Source organism: Centropristis striata, chromosome 21 (genome assembly GCF_030273125.1).
Source record: "Centropristis striata isolate RG_2023a ecotype Rhode Island chromosome 21, C.striata_1.0, whole genome shotgun sequence".
NCBI classification, from domain to species: domain Eukaryota; kingdom Metazoa; phylum Chordata; class Actinopteri; order Perciformes; family Serranidae; genus Centropristis; species Centropristis striata.
The window spans coordinates 27,788,587-27,815,625 of NC_081537.1; the positions used below are offsets into that span (position 1 = coordinate 27,788,587).

The window sequence follows — 27,039 nt, forward strand, 5'->3', positions numbered from 1 at the left end:
TGAGCCTAAGTCAACATATCAGTTAACAATGGCACAAGTGAGCAGCTGATATGGATGTACACATGTTCATATATTCCTATTTTATCCTACTTTGTCCTATTAGACATGACCGCCAAATTCTAATCGGTACATCCTTGAGTCCAAGTGTGTGTTTGTGCCACAATATTTTTTTTAAATTCCCCCATCTTGATCATGACACAGGACTCTGACCATCAGTTCATCCTTGAGTCCAAGTGGATGTTTGCACTTGTGGGTTCATGAGAATGGGACAGACGTTGATCTATAACAATCAAAATCTAATCAGTTCATCCTTGAGTCCAAGTGGACGCTTGTGACATTTTTTTTTCTTAAATCCATCCACCTTGATTAGGAGGAATGGAATGAATGTGAGGTCACAGGACTCCGACCACAACAAAGTCTCATCGGTTCATCCTTAAATCCAAGTGGACGCTTGTGCCAATTTTTTTTTTTTTAATCTGTCCATTTTAATCATGAGGAATGGAATGAATGTGATGTTACAGGACTCTGACCGCAACAAAGTCTAATGAGTTCATCCTTGAGTCCAAGTGGATGTTTCTTCCAGTTCTGAAGAAATTCCCTTCAGAAGTCTCTAAGATACCATGAGAATAGGATTGACAACCTGACAATGTAATGCCTCCGGGCTAAGGCGGTCACCAGCATGGAGCCAGGAAAACATTTTTACATGTTGCCCATGAATTTACAGATGCAATGTGTAAAGGACGTGAAAAGGAAACTATGTGATACCTCTACATTAAACGAAACCAAAACAAGAATACAAAAAAAGAAACACTAACTCACCGTCCCTCTGCGCAGAGCAAACTGGATGGAGTCCAGGTCGGAGACAGGACACCACACCTCGGCAATCAGACATTTCTGCGTGACATCGATGTTGCACAGGTTGAGCGTGTGGTAGATGGCCTTCATTTTCCTCACTTTTATGAACCACACTCTCATGGTCTTGGAGGCGGCCTGCAGCACTCGCTGACGATGGTCCTCTGTTTGGTTCAGCACCTACGGGAGCAATGTAGGGTGATTTGTTTGAGACTGTGGATCCTGGCGTGGTGTGGGCCTTGTGAGTGCTAAAGGCTCATTTGAGGTGAGGATTATTACTGATGGTATGCAGGCTGCTGGTTTGGTAAGTATTTTTATTTGAATTATTAAAAAATCATTTGAAATAAAAGTTATTCCTTTGCTTTTAGCTTGCTGTGTTCCATCCATGCATGTTGAATTGCCTTTATAACTACACTGCAGTATTTGTGATGTAAACATGTTAAACAATGGTAGAAATGTGTTGATTTTACTGTACTGGCTCCCAGACTCAGATCTTGTTTATGCACTTCGATTTTCTATAAAAACCCAAGTTAAATGCTCTATTGTAGTAGAGTGTAATATATTGTGAGTGGTTGGCAGGCTGAGACTAGCACAGACCTCTCAAGCAGAACCAGGCGTTTTTCCAGGCTTAATAAGGGCAAACTTTAGGGAACCACAACACTATGAGACAGGACACAGGGGTTTCACAGATAAGAACTAATGCACAAGAAAACACCCATCTACACTATGGGGGCTTTTGTAATATGATTGGAAATACATTTTCTAACGGAAAACTGAGCAGGAGCCTGAACACAGACATCCTGTTGGTCAAAGTTTCTGATTAATTTCTTGTTGTTTAGTGAGCAGCCGGCTAACAAAGAGTACAAAGACCCTTTGAATTAATACATTTAAATAGTAATGTGGATTAAACAATAAGCAGGCTTTACTCCGAGGTCAACCACCTCCATGAAAACTCACTCTCACTTTACTCGATTTTCATTTTATTCTTTTTTGCTTTATTTAATGTGTGTGTAATGCTACTGAAACTCATTATATTGAAATATGTACCATCTGGAGGTCGTCGATGCGGCTGTTGACTCCTGCCAGCATCTCCTTTCTCTCCACTGGGGTCTCTGGACACGGGTAGAGTGAGGCACGGAACCTGGAAAAATACCACCAACAGAGTCAACTCACAGCATCGAACACATGCTCTACTGTACTGTGCTTTCTTTCCTTCTTTCTTAGTTGTGTTTATGATGCACACATTAAAACATGCAATTCTAGCATGGTGGAGTTGTAATTAAATTGTAAATTGAAGCAGCAATGACTGAATTTTACTCCCCAATATGACTCAAGTTCCAAAAATGACTGAACACACAGTAATTTATTGTAGAGAAGGTGGGGATATGTCCATATTACCTTAAATTGTCTACACCATAATTTGATATTAATTGCATATGCATTTGAATGAAATATCATTTTCATTGTGTATACAAAGGGTCAACTCCCTCATATTCCCACCAGCTGAGAAATAGTTTTTTTTGGGTGTTTATTCGCTTTATTCCCACCTCCTTCACACGCAGCAATACGACTGTTAGAAGGCTTTTTGAGGACAGAACTGTCGTGTTACAGGCGCTTTGCCTTCTGGCTTCATAACATTATGGTTAGCTACTGGTATCAAATAAAATACATTAATTATTCACATAGCTGCCAGCTGGAACGACTAGCTCACTTCAGACTACAAATTGGAATTCTACTGTATAGAGTAAAGGTTTCATTTATTGTGCTGCTGTGTTTCAATCTGGTAGAAAAAATAATAAAATGGTCATGACACAAAATCCATCAAGCTGAGTTATGTGCATTATATTATCAACACCAGCTATATTGTGAATTTAACTGTTATGTAATAGTGATGTACAGATCATTTTTCACCTTTTTGTGTTCAAGAAATATAATATAATCATAGTATATTATGTAGAATTATAAGTAATGCAATGGAAAATACTTCCTAAATGTTCTAGGGCAGGGGTCGGCAACCCTTACTAACAAAAGAGCCAATGTTGGCAAGAATAACAGAAAAAATGTCGAAATGGAGACACAAACCTAATTTTTGGCCTTAAAATGAAGATAAAACAACCTACTAAGTCTAAATTGGCCTACCAATATTACTGACAGGCCGTAATGAGCATTTACTAATATTGATTGTCAGAATGCAGCGAGGACCCGATTGTAAATGAGAGGCAAAGAAATATCTCAAGAGATTTAGAATCGAAAGGGAAACACAAAACAAGACATGAAGTTGGCAAGATTTAGAAGTTAAGGCACTAGGCCGTAGATTTATGTTAAGTTATGACGCTCATTTTAGTTGTTGAAAAAAAATTTAATACTGTATATATGCTACACATTTTTACAATTGTAGAATACAATTTGCTTTGGGCCTATCACCAATGATGAATGAAAATTAAAATGTAAGTAATTAATTATTTTAATACATTAATTTGTTTAATTTCTTTATTACTTATGTTTACCAGACCTAGCTGTAAACTTTCATTACCATTTTCACTATTATACCTAAATGCGTAACCATATTTATGTCTGACCCCAACCTTTTGGATTCTGTTAATAAATTATAAAATAATAAAAATAATTGTGGCATCTGTATATTTGCAGCAAAACACTTATGCGATAAGACTTGCAATATGAATTAAGGCTGACTCAGCATAGGTATATTTCAGGCATCTTTCTCTGTAACACCCACCCCTCACAGATCTTCTTCACCCTGTTCTTCAGCTGGTCACCTTGGAAGAAGATAATAAACACTGATTTGTGGACTTGGTCTCCCTGTTGGAAAGAGAAGACGTTTTTAGAAAACCTAAACTTACTTACACACAAATTAGTTGTGTTGTCAGTTATTATATGTTAAAGACTCTCTAAATATGTCTTTGTGATTGTATGTGCTGACCGTGGCGGGGTCCTCCAGAGGGTCCTCGATCTCTGCCTTCCTTAGGAAGACATTACCACGACACACTCTCCACAGCATCCTCTCAAAGGTTGGGATCCTCTCCCTGCTGATCACTCCGGCCACAAACCTGCAGAGACCAAACATACAAGGTATTTAGAAATCCCGATGATGAGTTTCAATACGGTGCAAAATACAAATGCTGCTCTTTCAGTCTATGTATTTAACTTTTGTAGTGCACAGCAAGCGCCACCAGAGGTCAGTCTTTATAGGTGTAAAGAGCAGCTAATCTGGGAAACACAGAGATTTACAGGACCATTAAAGGTAAAATTCCTCTGTCAGTGTTTTTGGGGTGTTTTGGGTTTAGTCCTTATGATGAAGGTATTTGTATGTGTGTGATTTTTGTCATTTAATTTGCTAATTTAATGGACTTCCTCTGGAGAACAAGAGAGAGGCAGAAGTTGTGTTTTCGTAAACCAATTTTTATGCACATTTAGAAGATTTGCATGAGAAAAGCTGGATGGAAACCTACGAAAAATATGCATAAAAGTTTTTACGTGTTTTTTGTCTTTTTGATAGTTGATGCGCTAAACGGGAGATGGAAACACTTTTTCCGAATAAGTTCTGACGGACATTGAAATCAAATTCCTAAAGACCTCGCCGTTTTCTGTCATGAGCGACCAAGTTGTCAGATTAGCAACTTCTTCTTTTTTTCTCTCTCTTGAACAACCTCTTCTTCTTCTACTGTTTACTGACAGATTAGCCTACAGCAATACATTACACTGGCATCTTCTGACCAAAGTACGTTTATGCAGCTTTGTTTATTTGCTCTAAACCAGTTGATGAAAACGCCCCTAATTTGCATTGTCTCAAATGTGACATTTCAAAATGTTGCTTCAAATTCGCTATGATTTTAATGAAAACAAGTCTAACAGGGCGCTGTTCAGTGGACAACTGATTAGTTGGCAGTCGGGGCATGGCAGAGAGAGACAACAGCGTATTTTAACATCACACTTTGTGAATTATGGATTTATTTTGTTTCGTTAGTTTGTTTGTGGTTGTTGGAAATGTGGAAAGACTAAGAGGGGTTGGTGAGTTTTATTTTGTTGCTTTCGAGTTTGAATGAAGTCTGATTTATATGAGTATTTTAATATTATAGAGTGTTTTAATACTATGATGCAGTCCTCAGGTTTTACCCCAGTCTGAGCGGGGCCCCACGGCCCCCCCTCGCTGCCCTCCATCAGGGCCGAAGACTCCTCCAGCAGGTTGGGATCCTCCATCTATCAAAGACAATAGAAATACTTCAGTTCCTTATTTATGGAAGCACATCAATTATCTATTGTGCTTCTCGCTGTGTGACAAGATAAAATAAGCAAACCTCATCAAAGAATTGCTGTGTTCGACGGAGGATGTGTTTGAGCTCCGTCAGCTCCAGGAAGTTCTTCTTCAGGGCTTCCTGATTGGTGTTGATTTCCTTTAGTTCGTTCTCCAGCTTCTCAAAGGTGGCCTGCCAGTCACAGTGAACAGTATAAGCACTAAATAAACACTGTGCTTTAACATGTATGTATCACTACCATCTCATAGGGGATCTGGTCCGGCCCCAGATGGGAATGTTCCTCTCCTGGTCCACTCACCATCACTACTGGCCAATGGTGGCGCATCATCACCTGCTGCTGTGCCCCCCCAACCCCCCCCAAGAACTCCTGCTCCTCTCTCTCTCTCTCTCTCTCTCTCCCTCTCTCTCTCTCTCTCTCTCTCTCTCTCTCTCTCTCTCTCTCTCTCTCTCTCTCTCTCTCTCTCTCTATTGCCCCCCCCCAACCTCTATCTACTCTTCTCTGTTGACCTGCCCTGTACAACGACATCTATTGCACGTCTGTCCGTCCTGGGAGATGGATCCCTCCTCTGTCGCTCTCCCTGAGGTTTCTTCTTCTTTTTTCCCCTGCTAAAAGGGTTTTTTAAAGGAGTTTTTCCCTGGCCGATGTGAGGGTCTAAGGACAGAGGGTGTCGTACCATGTACAGTCTGTGAAGCCCTTTGAGGCAAATCTGTGATTTGTGATTTTGGGCTATATAAATAAAATTGATTTGATTTGATTTGATATAACTACTGTTTATCTCCCCCTGAATACCCCCTGTCCCCCAACCCAACCACTTTGTATTAATCATCAGTGATCCTGATAAAATGCATGTATCAATTCATCAAAGTATTAACGACTGAGTTGTCGACTGAGTGAATGAGTGATAATGATTAAGATTGCTGACTGATTACCTCGAGATCAATCATGTCCCTGGGAAAAGGCACCTCTGGATTCTCGCCAGTGTCCACAGTTGGGATACTAGCTTTCTTGATCTCCTTTTCCACAAACCCTGTTCAACAGAGAGAATCGATGGTTACAGTTATATGGTCTGACAGGAGCAGTAAAGGACCAGAAACTTATCCTGGCTTGAATCATGGGTCGAAACAACACTGTGTCCTTAGTGGGGCCTGGGTGTTACTTTGACCCTGTTTCCATTTAGCAGTAACATGTGGTCTGAGTGATCCGAATACAAGTGTCAAGACGCATTGAAAAGGCACTGAGATCAGATGTCAAAAACCCCATTGGGAGGTGGTTCAGGTCGCATGTGTCCACATTCAGATAGTAATGAGAACGGGTTGTGAGTCTGGTCCACATTAAGGACCGCCTACTCAACTGCCAAAAAAACCAAACACAAAACACATTTAAATATAAAGATTACTGTGAAAACTAACCTCATGCCTCTTCGGGGGCTAAAACATAAAACATTGAACTACTTGATGTTATCTTTACACCTCCATGAGTTAGTTTTACGATTGACAGGATCAAGTCTATTTTTGTCCTTTCAAAATAAAAGCGTCTGTTATCAAAACAGGCTTTTACACAGTACTGTATAAATATTTTTTTATTTCGCGCATGTATGCATGCAGCGATTAATCGATTAATTGATCGTTAACGTTATAGCCATGAGGAACTGTCAGCTGCACATCTGTCAGCAGCTGTGCTCCATGCAGACATTTCTCAAACTTTATTTTGTAGGCTAAGGAAGATTCATATCGTAACCAGCCATACAGTTAAAAACAGCAACGCATTTGATGTTTCTCAAACATTAATGATGTACGTGTTAATTTACAGGTGAGAACACACAGACTGAGAGCTGATCACTCAGACCACATGTTACTGCTAAATGGAAACAGGGTCTTTGTCCTGTACTTACTCAGCTTCCTGTCCATCTCCTCACATCTCCTCACTTCATTAACAAACTTGCGCTGGAATACGTTCACGTCTGGATTCAGCTGTGAGTGGGGGAAAAAGAGGGATAAATTATTGACACAATATTTGTGGATATTTTGTAGAGACCGAACAATTTATCGGTCAGACAATATTTTCACAGACAAATGTATGTCAATATGTCTCCCAATATGAAAAACGTTTTTTTAACAGAACATATAATGCTGAAATGCCGCTGTGGTGATTTAGAAATGGCTATTTAATTTATATTTATTTATTTCATCAGTATGTATGACTGAGCATAAGGCAACCTCATGCCGCTTTATGTGGATTGGCTAGAAGTTTATCTATGCTAATACGGTTCATCTGGCACATCCTTTCAATCAAGGAGCAAATGGGAATAATCATTCTAAGAAAACAGGTACAAACAACTCTGCAGATAAATATCAGCCTTCATGATCTGATGTAAACGTTTCTTAGGGCCCATTCATACTCACATCTCTAAACTGGACCATTCCCAGTTCTCCCAGCTCGCTGACACAGCAGTAGGCTGCCTCTGACTGGAGAAAGAGCTGGGCCAGGGTCATCTCCTCGCTCCTGAATAGCTCCCCCATGATGAGAACTATGGTCCACCTCCACTACAATAAAGAAACACTGCACCTAGGACGGGATGATATGCAAAATATATTAATAAATTTTTACAGTGAATAGGTCAGAAATGCTATTATTTAATGTAGTGTACTGTATAGAACAGCACAACAAATACTCTGCTCAGTTGTGTTGTACTGTACTACACAGTAGTGAGGGTGAACTTACTATATATATATATATATATATATATATGAAGTTACACTACATTGTGTTGGATTGATATCAAAGCAGGATTAGCGACAGAAAAAAATGGGGCTGCAACAATTATTTTCATTTACATTGAGTCATAGATGAAATGTCATGTTTTGGCCAACCAACAAACTAAAATGATCAGTTAACTGTGACACATGACCAAAACAACTACAGCATTTGAAAACACTGTTATAAGTGAATTTTATAAAATGTTTGCTTAAGAAAATAAACATTACTTTGATATGTTTGAAATGTAAGACTGTTTCCTTCTGTCAATTGACATAAATTCTGACAATCTATTAATAGCTTATTTATCAAGGAAAAAAGGTCAAACATTCTGATTCCAGCTTGTCAAATGCTAGGCTTAAATGGGAAATAGATGGTTGATCAGTCATTGATGAAAATAATTGTCCTAGTTTAATCATCTTTCCGCATCCTCAGTGACCAAAGCCAGGAAATATTCCACATTGGAGGGGTACAAATTGGTAAAACAGACAGGCAGATAGAAGGAAAGAGTGTGTCATCAGGAAATGATGCTTGGGCCTTTGTTTGAATAATTCCCAATAGACACAGTATTGTAATATTTTTTGAATAAAAATACACTTAAATGTTAGGTTTTCAACTCATTCTACACACCATACAGAACACCAATAGCTAACAAAGATTCGAAGAAATTTTGAACACAGATTTCAATAAAAAATCTATCTTTTTCCATTCTGTTAACTGACATGAATGATAAGTAATGTTCCTATTACACTGCAGTCTTATTTAACCAGTGTTGGAAAAAGGTATTCAGATACTTTACTTAAGTAAAAGTACTAATATCAATATCGCCACTACAAGTAAAAGTCCTGCATTCAAAACTTACTGAAGTAAAAGTTCATCAGCATCAAAATACTACTTGATACTTAAAGTATCAAAAGTAAAAGTATAGTCTATGCAGAATGTCCCCACTCAGATATAATCTAAATATATAAATAGATTATTTGTCATGATATATTAATGTAAGCAGCATTCTAATTTGGGCTCCTTTCAACTATATAGATACAGTTATGAAGTTTAATTTATAAAATGCGTAATCATTTTAAATTGATCATGTTTTTTATGTTAAATCTCGACGTGAAAAGTAACTAAAGCTGTCAGCTAAATGCAGTGGAGTAAAAAATACAATATATGCTTCAAAATGTAGTGAAGTAGAAGTATAAAGTTACATAAAATGTTAATACTCAAGTAATGTACAAGTACCTCAAAATTGTACTTAAGTACAGTACATGAGTATGTACTTTAACATACATCAGTGGTTCTCAAATGGGGGTACATGAGATTTTAAAATATACATTTAAAAGGTAGCATCCATGCAAAATCCTTTAAAAATAATTATTTAATAAATATTTTAGGAAAATATAAGTATAAGTTCATAAAATGAATTTTATATTCAGTAGGCTATTCAATTTCCTGATCCTAAAAACCCAAAGTCTCCCCTATACCAGGATGGTTCGACCCAACCTGTCATATGACACCTGGCATCACCTGTCAATCACCTGAAAACTCAAAGGAGTCGTGATTGAAGCGTAGCAGTTATAGCTTTAAATGTTTTTACTACATTAGTTTGAATCACTACATTTTAGTGATCAGAAATATTTGCAATAATAATAATAATATTTAGTCATGGGTTATTAACGTTTGAAATAGTATTTTTTTTTTCAAATGTTTAGGGGGTACTTGGCTGAAAAAATATTTTACAGGGGGTACATCACTGAAAAAAGGTTGAGAACCACTGACATAGCTACATGCTTTAAGCTAAGCTACAGATATAGCCTGAACGAGAAGATGCTAAAGCTTAATGGTGAAGGGAATAGAGCTTATTTGTCACGAATCGACAAAGAGTTTCTAATAATAGCTCATACACGAAGCAGCGCAGCAGCCTAAATATCGGGTTGTTTAACTGCAAGTCATTAATATCATTATAACACCATAATTGTGGTAGAAAACAGTGTGTTTAGTGAGCCCAAGCTGCAGAGCGGAGCATCGCTGGTGTCGCAGCATCACCTCTGCAGCAGCTCTGCCCTTCACCGCTCAAGGACGCCATGATGCTGCTGCTCGGCCTGCAGCTCTCAGCATCTTCACCTCACACACACTCAATGCGTCCGCCTTTACAAATAACACTATATTTATGACATTAAAGCAAATACGGTAGTCTATTTATGTTTTTTCCCTTAAAACGTCAACACGGTGCACCCATTATACGCCTAATAATATGGTTTTTCACGTCATTTAACGTTACAGGCTGCTGCAGTATAACGTTAGGACGCTGAAATAATATATTGAAACGGGGACGTTTCAATATATTGAAATATTATAATATGGACCTGGCATGCATTTGATAACGACAATATCATATAATAAAATAAAAACATGTCATTTGCGAACGTGAGGCGAAAGAAGCAGCTGTCGGTGGCTTATCACCGTTATCACCGTCCTCCCGGCCCGGACGTCCAAATATCACGATTCTGGTTAATAATTACCACCGTGACATTTAGTATGACACACAGAAATGACCTCATTCCATATTCAAGAATCCAAAACATCTCTTTACTCACCTGTATCAGATGCTGGTCAGCTGTCTCCGGCCTGCTAAGCCCCCTAGATGCTGATGCTGAGGTCCAGTCAGTGCGTCAAGTCAGCGGAAATACACCCCGAAATAAACGATTCACAAATAAAAGCATGGTGCATGTATTTGACTGACTTTGAGAATATATACTTTAAAAAAAATAACTACAAAATATGTTAACGAGACCCGTACTTTTTTAAATATGTCATATTATTAATCACCCACCGTGGTACCGTCTGTTGCTAATCATCACTGTTGTTTTATTTTGAAAATGCCAACCGGAAGCTATCTTCCGGGTTGAAAATGTGTTTATTTTATTCATAGCAATCACATGACGACTTTGCTATATATCGTCACCCTGTTAAAATAATTGCCCAACTCTTTTTTTCAAGTTTTGCAGGAAACACAAAAAACTTCACCAAAAGTGTAACATATGACATTTATTGATCATTTCACTCAAAAAGGATGTAATAAAGGATGGCTATTGGCATAGTAATAACACTGTGTGTAAATGATGTAACTTAAGAGAAATAAATGACTTAGGCAATTTTTTTGAACATGCCTTTGTTACTTAAGCACATTTTATTTTGATTTAGGCATAATAAATCCGCTTAAGTCACACACTTGACATAGGCCATTATCTTAAAGGGGTAAAATCACATGATCTGATCAACTGAGGATGTAGGCGATTTTACCATAGGTGGCCGGCGTCATGAGGAGATGATTAAGGCAAAAAAAAAAAAAATTGTAAACGCAAGTCTTGTCCTGTGCTGTACGGATTATAAAACCCCTTGAGGCAAAATTGTGATTTCTGATGTTGAGCCATATGCCTTTAAAAAACTGGCTTAATTAAAATGTCTTTTTTTTTTAGAACGAAGAGCTTAGTTACCTCCTTCACTCACCACACATACACAGACTGTGTCCTATTAGAGGCCTTTAGAATAAGAAATATAAATTATAAGAACACATTGTTTTAATTAATATATGCCTCATATCAACCACTGACCAGCTACCTGTCTTACACTTGTTCTTTATCTCTTTCTCTTTAGTGTGCTCATGAAGAAATATGATTAAAAACACCTTGTTGTCCTTTTTCTAAGATTGTTTTCCTGACTCCAAATCTTCATTTTCTGTTTAGCTTATTTGTTAAAAATGTGTTTGTATTTATTGTAATACTATAAAGATCTATCCTGTCAAACAAATGCATTCATAACACCAGAACGGCTGCAGACTATAGTATTGATCATATGAAGTAACTGCGGATGTGATGATTCTAAAAAAAACAGCTGTACAGAAATTATGTCAAAGGGAAAGTTCATCCAAATATTTAAAAAAAGTGTTTTTCAATCACCTGATGAATGCAAGTCCAATATTCACTCCGATGAGCTCTGGTTTTATCTCCTCATTCTTTAGCTGCTAATGGTTCTCTATGTGTATATATTCACTATATGTCAGCTGAACACTAATAAGTGTTCAAACTGATAGCAGCCTTCTGTAAAAAAAAAAAAAAGAAATGAAATTAATTAAAGCGACTTCATTGTTGGGGGTATGTTTCCATTAGCGGTGTAACAATGAAACAATCCAGGAAGCAGGGGCACAGCACTAAATTCTGGACCCTGTCTGCATTGTCAATGGGCCCCTGCCCACATCAAGAGCCAGCCATTCTGCTGTCTGTCTGATGGGACAGCAAGGCATCCAGAAAGCAGTGAACTCTCTTTAGCCACGTGTTTGCCCATGAGACAAACTCTGAATACACGGTACCAATACACCAGAGACTAGTTCCACTGATTACAAACTTCATTCACCAATTACAGACTTACAGACCAACCAAGGTCCTGAGCAAAAACAGTGGAAAAAATGTGCAACTCCAAGTAACCTGGAAAACAACAAAAGGTCAAAAATATGCTCTTGATTGCACTCAAATCATGTCTACAGTCTTGGAAGAGGAGGAGAAAGGAAACAAGCAGAGGGGCCATCACAGGATGATGACGTCAATATTCCTTAATTCCTTAATTCCCATGGTAAACCCCCTAAGGTACATTCTGGACAGGTCGCCAGAAGCCGTAGGACCTGGAGAAAACCCACACTGACACGGGGAGAACATGCAAACTCCACACAGTGCTAACATGAATTTGAACCCACAACTCATAAAATCCTCCATCATAATACAGTTATATGTCATTTGTACACCAACTTATTACGCTCTTGCTCTATATTTCATTTTGTGGCTAGGCAGCGCCCTCTAGTGGCCATAGAAGAGCAATGAAGCATAAAACCCAAGGCGGAAGTGAAGTTACGTGGTATAAAGAACCCATGTGGTTGTATGGTTTGGAGGACTACATGTGTTTGCATGTATTTGATTGACTAGTGCAGTGCCTTGCTGGATGATAATGTGTTTCAAAGTTTAGCCAGGTTCAACTTTTTGATGGATGACACCAAACCAGGCGGCAATCTCCATGTCTGAGCATGGAGGCAAACCAGGAAGTGCCTTAAGCTGCATTATACCGAACATTCCAGCAGGGGGTGCTAAGTTTGGCTGCAAAAAAAATCTGCCCATTTATTTCAGTGCAAAATTTGAAACATCTCACTTGATTTATTACCTCAGAAAAAAAATTCAGGACAACACTATGGTTTCAATCGCTAGTAAAAGAAATCTTCTTCAAGACAATTTGATGTTAATAGCTCTAATAATGGCCCTATTTAGAAGAATCGTATGAATTGGGGCGTGGCTACCTTTGATTGAAGGCGAGCCGCCATCAGGAAAGAAGCAGAGCAATGTGTATCCACGGTAACGTGTCAATAAAGTTATATATAACGTTATATAGATAGAAAAGAGGACGTTTACCGGTTTGGTCTCATAACTTTGACCCTTTCACTGTATTTTCACTTAATGACAGTTTATTTGAAGGTTTTGTTCAGTAAAAATGTCTTGTTCAGCGTTTGGTTGGACTAACAGACACTCCAAGGAGTCGCTGTTCATTATTCTTAGGTAAGTTACGTACATTTTGATTTTGTTTTTTGTTAGCCAAAACTAACATCCCAGTTAATGCTCCAGTTAATGCTAACATGAATTGGCAGCGGCTTCTCTCAGTCAGGTTGAGGTGTAGAGAGGCTGTAGTCAGTGATCAGATCCCTCTCCTCCTCCACAGTCCAAATATGGTCTGCTCCGCATATCGGAAACAAGATGGTGACGAGTGTAACGCTGAACTCGATGCTTCCAATGGGCCACAAACCAACGGGTGACGTCACGGTGACTACGTCCATTATTTATATACAGTCTATACACCAAACCAGAACCCTCTGCTCTGCAACATCTATTCTATTTAAAGAGTTAGTATGATATCCTACAAAATATAACTGTTGAATTTAACTTTGTGGAATGAGCTTCTGACACGTAACTACTTGTTAAGGTTTAGGCACCAAAACTACTTAGTTAAGGTTAGAAAAAATGGGTTTGGGTTAGAAAGTGAAGTCACATATGAGATTTTCTTTAAATTGCCTTCAAAACAACACGTTTATCTGTAAGTTCAAACTGTCTCCTGGGTCAAAGTCCTGTGTTTGTTTGACCCATCCACCACCCTTAATGCCCAACCCTAAAGGGACTTCCACGGCCTTTATCCTACGTCAACTCAAATCCTCCTTTCCTCCGGTCATAACTACAACAGCCACCAGATGTCCCTGCCTGAAAAAATACAAGCAGCGTCCTCTGCCTCAGCAATAAAGTGGCTTTTCCTCAAATTTCAGGGCATTATGTTTGTGCATGACAGCAGCTTGTGCCCTGACACCTCAGTTGTATGGAGAGGTCTCATTCAAATGAATGAGGGGGACCGCATTTCTTCTACAGGGTCTGAATACAACTGAACATTGTGAAAAACAAGGCTATGAGAGTGCTGATACTGAACCAAAACAGTAAAGTTGTACGCCAAAAAAACACTATAAAAGCTCATTAGACTTGAGGGGACCAACAGAATTAGAGAACATTTTCCGTGGGTTCATTGTTAAATGCGATGCCAGTCACATCACACATCATTATTTGATCCACTGTTATAAAAAATATTGATTATAGCACCCTACATTTTCTGCCAGTAATCAGTCATGCAGCAGAGATTTATTCCCCCCAACATTTTAATTACATTTTTAGTTTATATCACACTCTGATAAGGTGATTATCATGTACTAACTTGTGCCTTTTAAAATGCTCTTGACATCTCTTTTCTTAATAGTAGCACCTAAAATAAAGTGTTGTGAAAACCACTCCTCTCAGCGTCCTGAGAGTAAGGTCTACCAGATGTGGTGGAACAGTCCACAACGGGCCAAGCATTGAGTCAGTACTAACAAGATCCTGTAGAATTTTTCCTCTTACAAACAGCCACAGCAGAGTTTCACCCCCTCTCAGTTCCACATGGTGCAGGGTTTAAACCAGGACACTGGCCGGCTGCCAGCGAGCAATTTTGGAAGCATGGAACTCCCATAATGTACATAAATTACAGCGGCAGACTTCTACGAGAAACAGCTTTTATAGCTTTCTGCCTCATTCCAGAGTACCATGTGGTTTCCATAATTTGTATACATTGAATGTTTTTTTCCAAGTGTTTGCTTGCATGTCACTGAGATGCATTTGTCGTAAAATATCAAGGCAATGAATAGAAGGTGCTCTTTGAAAAATGGCTTTCCACTGATTTCAAATAAGAGATATTTGTCTCCTGAAGCTGTTGCACTTTGACCTTTGGCTACCATAGCCTAAAAGACTGCTGATTACTTAATTTAGAAACCATTTTCAAGATCCAGCATCAGCTACTGACTGTAGTCTTAGAATCAATATCCTTGAGGTGTCTAACTGGGCTAATTAAACCAGCTATGGTGAATTCTTCTTTCAGTATTACTTAAAGACATAATCGAGCAGTTGTGGAAAGATTAGTCCACCTCACACACACACACACACACACACACACACACACAAAGTCTTTCGCCTGCTTTCAGACTACACAGATGAAGCATGGTTCTTGTTAAGGCTGTAGGCTCTCCTCTACTGAAGGAGCTGACTTGTCTCAGTCTATTTTCACTCTGAATTAGCATGAGCTCACCCACCGTCGGCTGTTGACTCAAGTCCTGTACATGCTCAGATTTTTTCTTGCTCAGCAGTAGAGACAGTTTCAGCCATGTTTCTCTAACCTTGATGTATTAAGTTTGTCACCTACATAGCTGCAGGTGACTTTCAGTGCCCCTTAGTGGTACTGAGTAATTAAAAAATGAATACAAGTCTGGATTAATGCATGACATTTAACATCCTGGTTGCTGCAGATATCATTATTTTGCAGCGTCAATGGATGGACAGAATAGTTTTAAATGGTGTTTTTTATAACTGTGTTTGGCTCAAGAGGCTGCTATGTGGGGATAGCCACATGCTTGCAATGTTATATGTGGAAAATCAACAATATGCATGGAATATTTATTATAAGAAAGTGGTTGACACCATAGACTGTATATAAATAATGGACGTAGTGACCGTGACGCCACCCATTGGTTTGTGGCCCGCTGAAAGCATCGAGTTCAGCGTTACACTCGTCGCCATCTTGTGTTGCCATCTTGCATCGCCATCTTGTTTGCAAGAAAAAGCGAGCAGACCATATTTGGACTGTGGAGGAGCGAGAGGGATCTGATCACTGACTACAGCCTCTCTACACCTCAACCTGACTGAGAGAAGTAGCTGCTAATTCATGTTAGCATTAACTGGAGCATTAACTGGGATGTTAGTTTTGGCTAGCAAAAAAACAAAAGCAATATGTACGTTACTTACCTCAGAAAAATGAACAGCGACTCTTTGGAGTGTCTGTTAGTCCGACCACACGCTGAACAAGACATTTTACTGAACAAAATGTTCAAATAAACTGTCATTAAGTGAAAATTCAGCATGAAATGGTCAAAGGTATGAGATCAAACCTGTAAATGTCCTTTATGTATATATAAAGTTATATTACTTTATTGACACGTTGCCGTGGATACTCATTGCTCGCTTTGTTAGCCACCCGTCAGTCAAAGGTAGCCACGCCCAAAATCATATGATTCTTATGATTCTATTTTCTTCTAAATGGAGCCATTATTTACACTATTAACATCAAATTGTCTTGAAGAAGATTTTTTACTAGCTATTGAGACTATAGTGTTGTCCTAAAAAATGTTTCTGAGGTAATAAATCAAGTGAGAAGTTTTCTCATTTTGCATTGAAATGAATGGACCCAAATGCTTCTGCAGCCTTCGTCAGCGCTCCCTGTTGGAATCATAGACTGTATAAAATAGGTTGGAATATTCGACAGAGTGCAGCTTAAAGCACTTCCTGGTTTGCCTCACTGCTCAGACCTGGGGGTTGCCGCTTGGTTGACACAAATTGAATGCCAAGTAGGACTAATTGCCAGCTGGCTCCTGCAGTTTGATTGGCTATTTGCCATGTCTGTCATGTCATTTTCTCTGTGTTGTGCAAACTGAGTTGCTGTACTTTGTGTTTTTCTAGTGCATGTGAATCCCTTTGAAAGTTTTGGCACTCTCCCCAAATGTCTATTAAAATGTCAAAGTCAATGTTAAGTCTATGGGCGGAGCTCTAACTCAAAGGTAGAGCCAGTGGAAGGAATATTAATAATGCAGAGATAAACCTAACAACAGAAAACTTTTTTGCCTTATGCACCAGGCGAACAATTCTCAATGGACTGAATAGGCGTCATCTTTAGGTCAGCTATCCAGTTCTTATAATACAATTATGCATTTCACAATAATCAGCATATTAACCAGAAAAAAATATATCTTTCAAGAAAAACAAAGAGCATGAGAGGTTTTTAGACAAATTATCTTTTTAATTCAACATTTTTCAAACCGAAGAATGATGATAGAGTATGTACAGTTGTGGATTTCTAGACATAAAAAAACATATTATGCTCTCTTGCTTACATTTAACAATTATTTTTGTAAAATCATACCCATTGGGACTCAAGTCAATAAATATGATTGGTCAGGAGCGTGAACAACCATTCCAAAGCAAAGCTTTAAAATCTTACTTATCCCACAGTGGAGAAATTTGCAGTGCTTCAGCTGCAATTGTTACAGTGCAGTAAGTCAGATTTAGAAGGAGGCTTGCGTTTGATATTGTTTGAACCCTTTTTTCATTCTCACAGGGTGGAATATGTACCCACATTCTTTATTTGTAAGAAATAATAATGAACCTCTGCAAGGTTGTGTATTGGGAGACCAGTTATCCTGGCAGTAGTGTTGGTTATGTTTGGCTAGTAACATACCATTCTAACGCTGAGCATGTAAAGAGTGAAAATATTGGTATGGTATTATTGAAACAACAGTTTTGATCATACCCATCTCACTTCTTGCACACATCTCCCTGTTAGATGCAGGTGTTTGTATATCTGGTACCCCTTAAATTACATGTGGCAGTTTAAAACTCTTGTAACAGGCTAGTAATGACCATAATTTGTAATTATATATATTAGTATTACTATGTTTTTTGTGTCTAATTAAAGGTAATAGTAACTGCTAGTAGCAAAGTACCCAAAAGCACTCATCAGTCACTTTATTATGTACACCTGTTCAACTGCTCGTTAATGCAGATATTTAATCAGCCAATCACATGGCAGTTACTCAATGCATTTAGACATGTAGACATGAGGATGAAGATGAGCTGATGAAGTTCAAAGCAGCATCAGGTTGGGGAAGAAAGGTGATTTCTTCATCACCACACCCCCTCCAGAGCTCTACGGTCAGCTGACCAGCTGCTGTTGGAGGTGCCCAGGTCCACGTTAAAAACAAGGGACGTCAGAGCCTTTGCAGTAGCAGCCCCCAGACTCTGGAACTGCCCCCCCTCCACATCCGTGCAGCGCAGTCCCTGAACGTTTTAAGTCACACTTAAAGACCCATGTCTTTTTTCTTGCCTTCTATTAACGTCTTCCTCTTGCAAGTGCTGTAATCCCTCCGTTCCTTTAAACCATGGCTCTCAAATTCACGGCCCGTGGGCCAATTGTGGCCCTCGTGACGATATTCTGTGGCCCCCACCTTGATATGAAAGTTAATGTGAGTTTTATATGAATGGTACTTTACCGTGTTGTGTGTAGAAGGTCACTTTAATTACTTTTTTTGGTAATTTTGTGTCTTTTCAAAATAATTTTGTCTTCTTTTGGTAATTTTGTGTCTTCTTTTGATAATTGTGTCTTTTTTGGGGGGTCATTTTGTGTCTTTTTTAATAATTTTCTGTCTTTTTTGGTAATTCTGTGTATTTTGGGTCATTTTGGGTCTTTTTGGGTCATTTTGTGTTTTTTTAATAATTTTCTGTCTTTTTTGGTAATTCTGTGTATTTTTTGTGCTTTAAACAATCCCTTTTTCTTTTGCTTTATTTTAACTCTTGCAGGCAATGTCTTTGAACCCTTTTTGTTTCTTTCACCTTTGTCAATCCTGTATTTTATACAGTCTATGATTTTATTGCACTTTATGCACTTCATGTGAAGCACTTTGGTGCGGCTCAGTCATCTGTAAATGCGCTCTAGAAATAAATTTGACTTTGACTTTGAATGTGGTGGGGTTGTTGGTCTGAGTATTTCACAAACTGCTGATCTAACAACCATCATGTTTACAACGAATGGTCCCCCAAAAAAATGTCCAGTGAGCCTTGATGCCTGTTGATGCCAGAGGTCAGAGGAGAATGACCAGACTGGTTCAACAGTAACTCAAATAACCACTCATTACAACCAAGGTCTGCAGAAGACCATCTCTGATTGCACAACACATCCATTGAAACAGATGACGACCACTCCAACACTTTATTAGATATCTTGCTAGCTAATAAAGTGGCCAGTGAGTGTACATATCTGTGTTGTAGCATAAACTTCACAGTAACATTCATCATAAGATCATTTCTTGACGATTGTAGCTTCTTTATATCCTTTTCCTCCCTGATGTCTTTCATCCATTATAAACCCGGCCCATCCATGGACTGAACATGCTCTGCGTAGAAGGGAGGAAGGAGTGGAAGCAGGAACAGATCCCGACATTCCTCCTTCTGCTGTGCCTGAGCTTGTATACAAGCAGATCAGTGCAGCTCTGCTCTAACTATTCCAACCATGCTGATGGGACAAGGCTAGACCAAAGGGGTGTGCTGTTGAATCATGGAGGGGCTGGACCTAGCAGCTAGAGGTGGAGTCTTACTGGTGCGTGTGTGTGAGTATTGAGGGAGGAAACTGGGAGGAGTTTGAAGAGAGGAGGGGAGTCCAATGGAAAAAAAGGGGGGTGGAGGGAAAAAACCCTGCCAGCTGTAGCTTGACTGGAGGGTTTCTCTGCCTGGTGTGGCATTCACATCCTAACGCTCATTTGGTAACATTCAGCATCGCTTGGCCTCCTCTGCACACTGGCCTGATTCCAGGGATTTGAAGTAGAAAGAAAAGCCTGACAGAGAGACAGAGAGTGCATATATGCTGGAGAGAGATAAGTTAGTTTAGAAGTAGGAGGGGAAAGATCAGAGGTCCAGAGAAGAGAAGAAAGGGAGAAGCAGGTGAGAAAGCAAGCTGTTGAAAAAAGTGGTGAAGAAAGGTTGATTAGCTGACTATACACTACAAATCCACTGACATGGCAGCCATGGAAGCACTGGAATCCACAAGTGCCCAGTTCGAGCCTCAAACCCTCACCGAGATCTCAGACGATGAGGTCAACCTCCCGCCCTCAGACGACGAAGACGATGCCCTGGCCGCGGCCAAGAAGGAGCTGTCCACCATGGGCACGGAGGGGGACGCCGCCGAAGACAAGGACGAGGCGGCGAAGGCTGACACGCAGGTGAACGGGGTGATGGTGCTGTCTTTGCTGGACAAGATCATCGGGGCGGTGGACCAGATCCAGCAGACCCAGAGCGGGCTGGAGGCCAGGCAGCAGGAGATGGAGCGTTCGGTGACCAGCATTCAGGGCGAGCTGACCAAACTGTCCAAGAGCCATAGCACCACATCCAACAGCGTCAATAAGATGATGGAGAAGGTGCGCAAGGTGAGCGTCAACGTCAAGACTGTGCGGGCCACCCTGGAGAAGCAAGGAGGCCAGATCAAGAAGCTGGAGAACAACGAGGCCGAGCTGCTCAAGAGACGCAACTTTAAAGTCATGATCTACCAGGTGGGAGTGTGTGTTTGTTTAATGCATATATCAATGTGTGGTTATGGTTTGTCTGTCTGAGGTGTAAGGTTGTGTGTGTGTGTGTGTGTGTTAGGGTTGTCACGAAACTAAAATTTTCAACTCAATACCGATACTTGGCAAAATATTCCATACTCGATACAATTTTCGATACCACAAGGATAAAAACAAAGATCCAACGTTTAACAGAAATATTTTTATTAACAAGAAAAATGCAACATGTAAGAATTAACAGAACCACAGGTAAAATATATATTTTTTTAAAGAAACTGCAACTATGATAACAAGCTTCAGATACTCGATACTTTTGAAAATGAGTATTGTATCCGGATACAACGTTTTAGTATAGATACTTTTTTGAGTATCGATACTTTTGACAACCCTTGTCTGTGTGTGTGTGTGTGTGTGTGTGTGTGTGTGTGCATTTTATGGTTAAGGGATGGGTGTGGCCCTGTGAAATGTTGAATTGGATGTGAATGAAAGTCACTTTCCCAAAAAAAAAATCCTGCTGAAAATGGCGGTGGAGGTGGTTTAATGTGAGTGGAAGGAAAGTGTTTGTCAAAGATGTTTCTCAATTTGCTGAGGTGCAGAGGCTTTCAGGGAGTGGTTAAAGGTTACCTCAAAGTATTTTTGGCAAGCGCTCAACTGACAGGCTGCGTTATCTCTCAACACTGAACCTGCGATATCAAAAACATGCCCTTCGGAAAGTAATGTTTTTCCCAGGACAGATAATTTTTAACAAGCAGAAAGGTTACCTATCTATCATGACATGACCACTCAAGGTAAAAACTAATATTTAATATATTTAGTTGAACTTAATGCTTGTAAACTTTATGTGAAAACACATAACTGCAGAGTTTAAGTCAAATAAACCTGACCTGATCTGAACTCTTGCATGCCAACCATCCACCCTGAACACTTCTGCACTGTAAAAAAAAAATCCTTGATCGGAAAAAAGTTGCCTGTGATCCCAATCCAGAAATTTAGAAAATGTATGTGGCAAAACAAACAAGTTCATACACATCCACACCTATGGAAACAATTACTCACACTTATTTATCGGAAAACACAGCTTCCAGCCATTTTCCGGTTCGGTATGTGCTACATTTTCCGACTATTCATAGATGAACTTTTGTAAAATAGTATTTAAATACAAACAACATCAAGATTAAAGCAATGCTGTTTTCACAGAAAGTCAATAATCGACATACAACCATTTGTTGAAGCGATTTCTCATACTTTTTCTCTACTTTGACCCTATTCATTCTGTTTTAAAAGAGCATTCGAAGCAGTGGTCATCAGTGTGTGTCAGTGATTGTTAACCGGCCAGATGTTGCCCTACAGCCCCCTGCCCCACCCCAAACCTACTGTACATTGGTTCAATACTCCACTACATGTGGCTTCCACATATTTTCCATTCACAGCTCACTATATATAGGACTTAAGAATACAAGCCAAGCTCCCTGGCTGTCCAAATCTCACAAAATCTATTCGTAAAGTTCACTCTTTCACTTCTTTTAAACAATAATGAAAAATACCACAAGAATGCACAAGGTCCTGTTTAAAGCAGAGGGTACGGATGACTGTGAAGGCAGATGTTTCATTTGAAAAGACAGAGAGCAAGTTTTTTATTCGAGGGGAGCTAAGGGGAGCCCTGTTTCTTTTTTTAGCCTGTGAGGCTGCTGTGTGATGTGTAATAGCTTGCAGCTTTTTGCACAGTGGCGCGAGAACATTCAGAGTTTCCACCCTTGACTCAGACATCATGGCTTGGACCGACCTCACTCTTTTTCTCTCAGTCTCTATCCAACAGCTGGGTAGAAGTCAAATGAGAGCTCCATCTTAGGCAACCCAGACTGTCTGACTGTGAATGCTTATGAGTGAATGCTATTCTAACACGATTACAAAACATATTTGGCTTTCCTTGTCCTGGCATATCAGCACGGGATTTTATACGTAATAATGTGCAGATGAGCAGGGCACAGCTGTCAGCAAGAAAATGCTAATTTCCATCATCCCATCCGGAGGAATTTGATGACTGTATGTCAATCGGAAAGCATCATAAATCAGTATTTTAATTAGTGTGTAATAAAGTCTTGACTTGCAAGTTTTGAGTACAACCTTTTCGAAATACCACACAGTGAAAAACAAAATGGGTTGGGATTTAGCTGGTGTTAGCCAACTGCTTGGGCCCTGTAGCAAGAGAAACTCCCCCTGAAATGCCTATCTCTGGCTCCCTCAGTAACTCAAAACACTGGCTTAGTTTACTGTTGCCAACTATGACATAATGTCAGATTCATCTTCATTAAAAAAGCAAACCACAATGTGTTGTTCTGTTTTCAATTTTCTGTGCTCCTCTGGTGCCCTTCAAGGGCAGATTCTTTCAAAACCTGCAGTAGATGGAGGAAGAGTCCACAAACACCCCCCGCACTGCAACACTTGCACAGTGTGTCGCCACATAAATACTTTGTTAGGACTCAGTGCTGTTGGCGTAATATGAACAATCACATCAGTGCCACTCGCAACAATCTGAACGCTTTGGAAGACATCTGCTGCAGCAGCGGTAGTCATAGAAGCAGTAGTAGTAGTAAGAACATCATGGAAAGACAAACAAATGAAGCTACACACAGTTTTTTAACTGGAAAATGGTCAAAATGACAATGATATATAGAGAAGTTCAACAGAATAAAATGGAAATACTCATTTCCATTACTTGAGTACAGTAGTCTATTAACAGCAGTGTGGTGTAATAGGCTGCTAATCATGTTTGACGCACTGCAAAGGTTTACAGGTTTTCATGTTGGATTTTCATTAACAGCAATTTTGTTTCATAATTAAGTTGCAATACAGGTAAATGCAAGCTTTTTTCTTTGGTAAATCCATGAAAAGATTGTGTAGCTTCTGCTAAACCTGTACATATAAGACAAAAATAAACTGTGTAATTCCTAAAGCACCCACAAAAGGTGAAATGCATCGTTAACCGTGCTGCCAAGCTAATAGCGTCTTGTTGCTCCTGTGCTAGCCGCTGGTAAATTACATACTTTTGTGCAAAAAATGGCACATTTTGATGCATATAAGTGTTTGGAATTCTAAGGGCTTCAGAGAGTTCAGGTGACTGAAGCACACCAACAGCAACGATAGACTGGGATCTTCCATTTGCATCCACTTATCGGAGAAGCTAGCTAAGCAAGGTATTCTTAGTTACTGGGGGAACCTGAGGAGTTCCCAGGCATGATGAGGCAAATAAATCCTCCGGTTCTTCGCGGGCCGACCCTGGGGCTCTTTCCGGTTGAATGTGCCAATACTACCTCTGACCGGAGGAGCCCAGGAGGCATCCTGAGACACTCTACTCTGGACCTTGAGACGGAGACAGCGATTGCAAGTGATGCACAATTCATGGAACTATCAGTGGCTGTAATCGATTCTTTGTGAATTGGGAAGTCTCACTGAAAAAAAAGGAAAAAATACTGTAAAAAGAACGGTGTGTGTGTATGTGTTTGTGTGTGTGTGTGTGTGTGTGTATGTTAAATCATTTTCTATTTAAACTTTAATATGACAGTAAGTACTTTTAACTGTTTTTTTATTTTAGATGAAATTTAAAGTTTTACTGTAAGAAATTTTACACATAGCAATAATGTGTATTTTTTTTGTAATTCTTTTACATCGAATTTACTGTAATTTCACATTCAAGACCATTAAACAATTCATTAAATACAGTAAAAAAAAAAAAAAAAAAAAGTTATTTTATTTTATGGTTATATTTGTAATAAAAGCATTTTACTTTTTTATGGCATCTGGACTCAATGTAGAAAACCTTGTGTAATAATACAGTACATTTCTGGAGAATATATATATTTTTTTTTTCAGTGCAGCTGTACATTCTTATTTACACCAGCAGCATTTTGGTCACTGCATTAGTTCCCAAAATGGTCTGGTGATCTTTTGAAGCCTTGATGTTGCTTCAGGGGGTAGCAGTAAAACTAGGATTAGTCTGAGGTTACATGGATTCTCACCTGATATTATTAAAAAAGTGCACAAGAATGACTTAAGTCAACAACAACATTCCCATGTAGGGGGTCCCTGAGTAATAATCACATCCACTGAGGTAATATGAGTCTATTTGTTGGAACAGATGCTCCTTTCTGATCTTCTCCAGTCATTTTTCAAAAAAAAACTTTACACATTTCAGTTTGTTTTAGGTGGGAAATGAAAGAGTTTAGGTTGGCACTCTGTAGATAATAAAACACACTGTAACTGAGCTGTGTTTATCATTACATAGGGTCAGCTCACACAGGAAGGACACCACACAAGGGCTTTGTAGTGCAACATAGAGTGTTTAATCTCTGCTTTATTAGTGGCTGTCAGTCTTTCCCTCCACTCCCTCTTGGCCCCTTTCACAAGTACAGTCCTAACAAGGCTTATACCCACATCAACCTCAAACAGGATAATTATACATACTGTACATGCATTTTAATACATATCTATTCAAGCTTCCTGGTAGTCTTTAAGACTACAAAAGCAGCATACATGGATTTGTTTCTCCCTGGTTTTAATTGACTTTTTCCATCATAGGAATATGCATTTAACATGACAAACAGTATTCCATAATGCCACTGGTATGCAGGACCAGCTCAGGCTACTGTATGATGTGTAACATAGCAGAAGCTCTGTCAGCACATCTGTTGGAGGTGACTGTCCTTGTTAGCATGAGCAGCTGTCCTCCTCTGAGGAGGGAGTGTGTGTGTGTGTGTGTGTGTACGTGTGTTTGGCTCATTAAAGTCTGAATATCCAGTAAGCCTTAGATTTACTCCCTTACATCTGTGTTCAGTTCCCTGACAGCTGAGGCCATATGCTGCCAGAGAACAGAGCTTACTACACTTAGTGAGGATCCAACCTGGAATGAGAAAACTCCACTCCACAGTGTGTGTGTGTATCTCTCTCAAAGCAGGGTGATGATAATATTAGTTGATTAAAGCTGCACTGTCCAGTTTCTTTATCTTAAAGCGCAAGTCTGTTTTGTACATCATTCTGTAGCTTCCCAGTAGTGTTTATTGGCTGAAAATTAACATTTTGGTCAAAGTACGTATGTTTTAGTGTCAAAATGCTATTTTCCCAGGTGACCCACCTGATTTGGACTCCATCACACTATTGAATGGGCTTTTATCAGCGCTGATGACCCCATGAAAATGGGCAAGAAAGGACCAAAGACAGTCACAGGACATGATCTTGGGGCTCTGTGGTGGAAGACCTCTGTATACCATCTACCACCCCAAGCTACCAGCTTGGAGGCTCGCTGTGTAACTCCTGTATTACTTACTACGGCCACTAGAGGCTGGCGACTAACAAAAAACGTTAACAACCTACTCAACCAACTTATGGGGATGATTAGGACTGATCAAAACACCTATTGAGGGGTATGATAATGTCCATATCTGGTTTGTGACCTGACGGAGGTATCTGGGTGATTTTGCAACATATATCTTTATCCATAGCCAGTGTTACAGACAGTAGATATTTTTCAGCATGCTATCAGTTTGGAAATGCACAGTACCAGTACTGAAGCTAAGCAATGTACAACCCCAATTCCAGAATTCAGAATTCAGTGTTTATTCGCATCTGTTTCGGCATAACATATTCTGTCTTTGTCGAGTTTTAAATTGTTTGTATGTCCCAAACGATTACCAAATTATCATAATCTGTTTCATTTATGTTTTTTAGGCAACTTTTGTGGAATCAGGGCTGTAGTGTTGTGGGGTTAGTTCGGATCTGGGACCAAAAGTTACACAACCCAAACAAACTAACTAAGACATCAAAGTGGCGGTAGAAGCAATTCCTCTGTTCTGTGAAGTCAAATCAAAAGCAGTCTGGTTGCTTTCAAGACAGTGATATGTACTGCTGTGAAGGAGGCTGAGAAAAATTTATTTTAGCCACATAAAAAAGTCCCAAACCTCAAAAACAATAATAGTTAAAGTGTATGCTATATTTAGAATATTTCCACTGCTTTATCTTGCTATTAAAAAACCCTTTCGAATCCCCTTCTTTTGGGAATCTGAGCGTCCATTAGCCTACCGTTCTATGCTGTCTTCAAAGCCTCATGACTCCTTTGACATTAACAGTCATAACATGGTTTGTTCAGTTAATTTGTTTGTGTAATTGTGTGACATTTGGATCTGAATTAACATGGTGGCCACAGGACATTGCTTAGCTACTGTTTGCATCACTGACCAGTGTTGCAAACTTAGCGACTTTGGCGCTATATCTAGCGACTTTTCAGACCCCTCTAGCAACTATTTTTCAAAAAATTTTTGAAAAAAATTTTTTCAGACTTTTTCTGGTGTTAGTGGAGACTTTTGGAGACGTGTTCTTAATCTTCTTAACGAACCGAAGGCCCGTCC

At 39.4% G+C, this 27,039-nt stretch overlaps 2 protein-coding genes across 2 annotated transcripts in view; one reads left to right on the forward strand and one right to left on the reverse strand.

Annotated features, from left to right (window-relative positions):
- Nucleotides 1–10,577, reverse strand: part of LOC131959285 (V-type proton ATPase 116 kDa subunit a 1-like) — a 35,371-nt gene extending 24,794 nt beyond the window's left edge. The window contains 11 exon segments of the mRNA XM_059324437.1: nt 820–1,032; nt 1,900–1,993; nt 3,590–3,672; nt 3,794–3,920; nt 4,987–5,015; nt 5,017–5,070; nt 5,169–5,297; nt 6,057–6,154; nt 7,019–7,097; nt 7,530–7,692; nt 10,476–10,577. Of these exon segments, the coding sequence (XP_059180420.1) occupies nt 820–1,032; nt 1,900–1,993; nt 3,590–3,672; nt 3,794–3,920; nt 4,987–5,015; nt 5,017–5,070; nt 5,169–5,297; nt 6,057–6,154; nt 7,019–7,097; nt 7,530–7,646 (1,023 nt within the window). The 5' untranslated portion in view covers nt 7,647–7,692; nt 10,476–10,577.
- A 9,231-nt stretch (nt 10,578–19,808) lies between these two features.
- LOC131959287 (caveolae-associated protein 1-like) overlaps nt 19,809–27,039 on the forward strand; it is a 33,320-nt gene continuing 26,089 nt past the window's right edge. Inside the window, exon 1 of the mRNA XM_059324439.1 lies at nt 19,809–20,629. Coding sequence (XP_059180422.1) covers nt 20,099–20,629 — 531 coding nt within the window. The 5' untranslated portion in view covers nt 19,809–20,098. The remainder of the gene's footprint in view (nt 20,630–27,039) is intronic.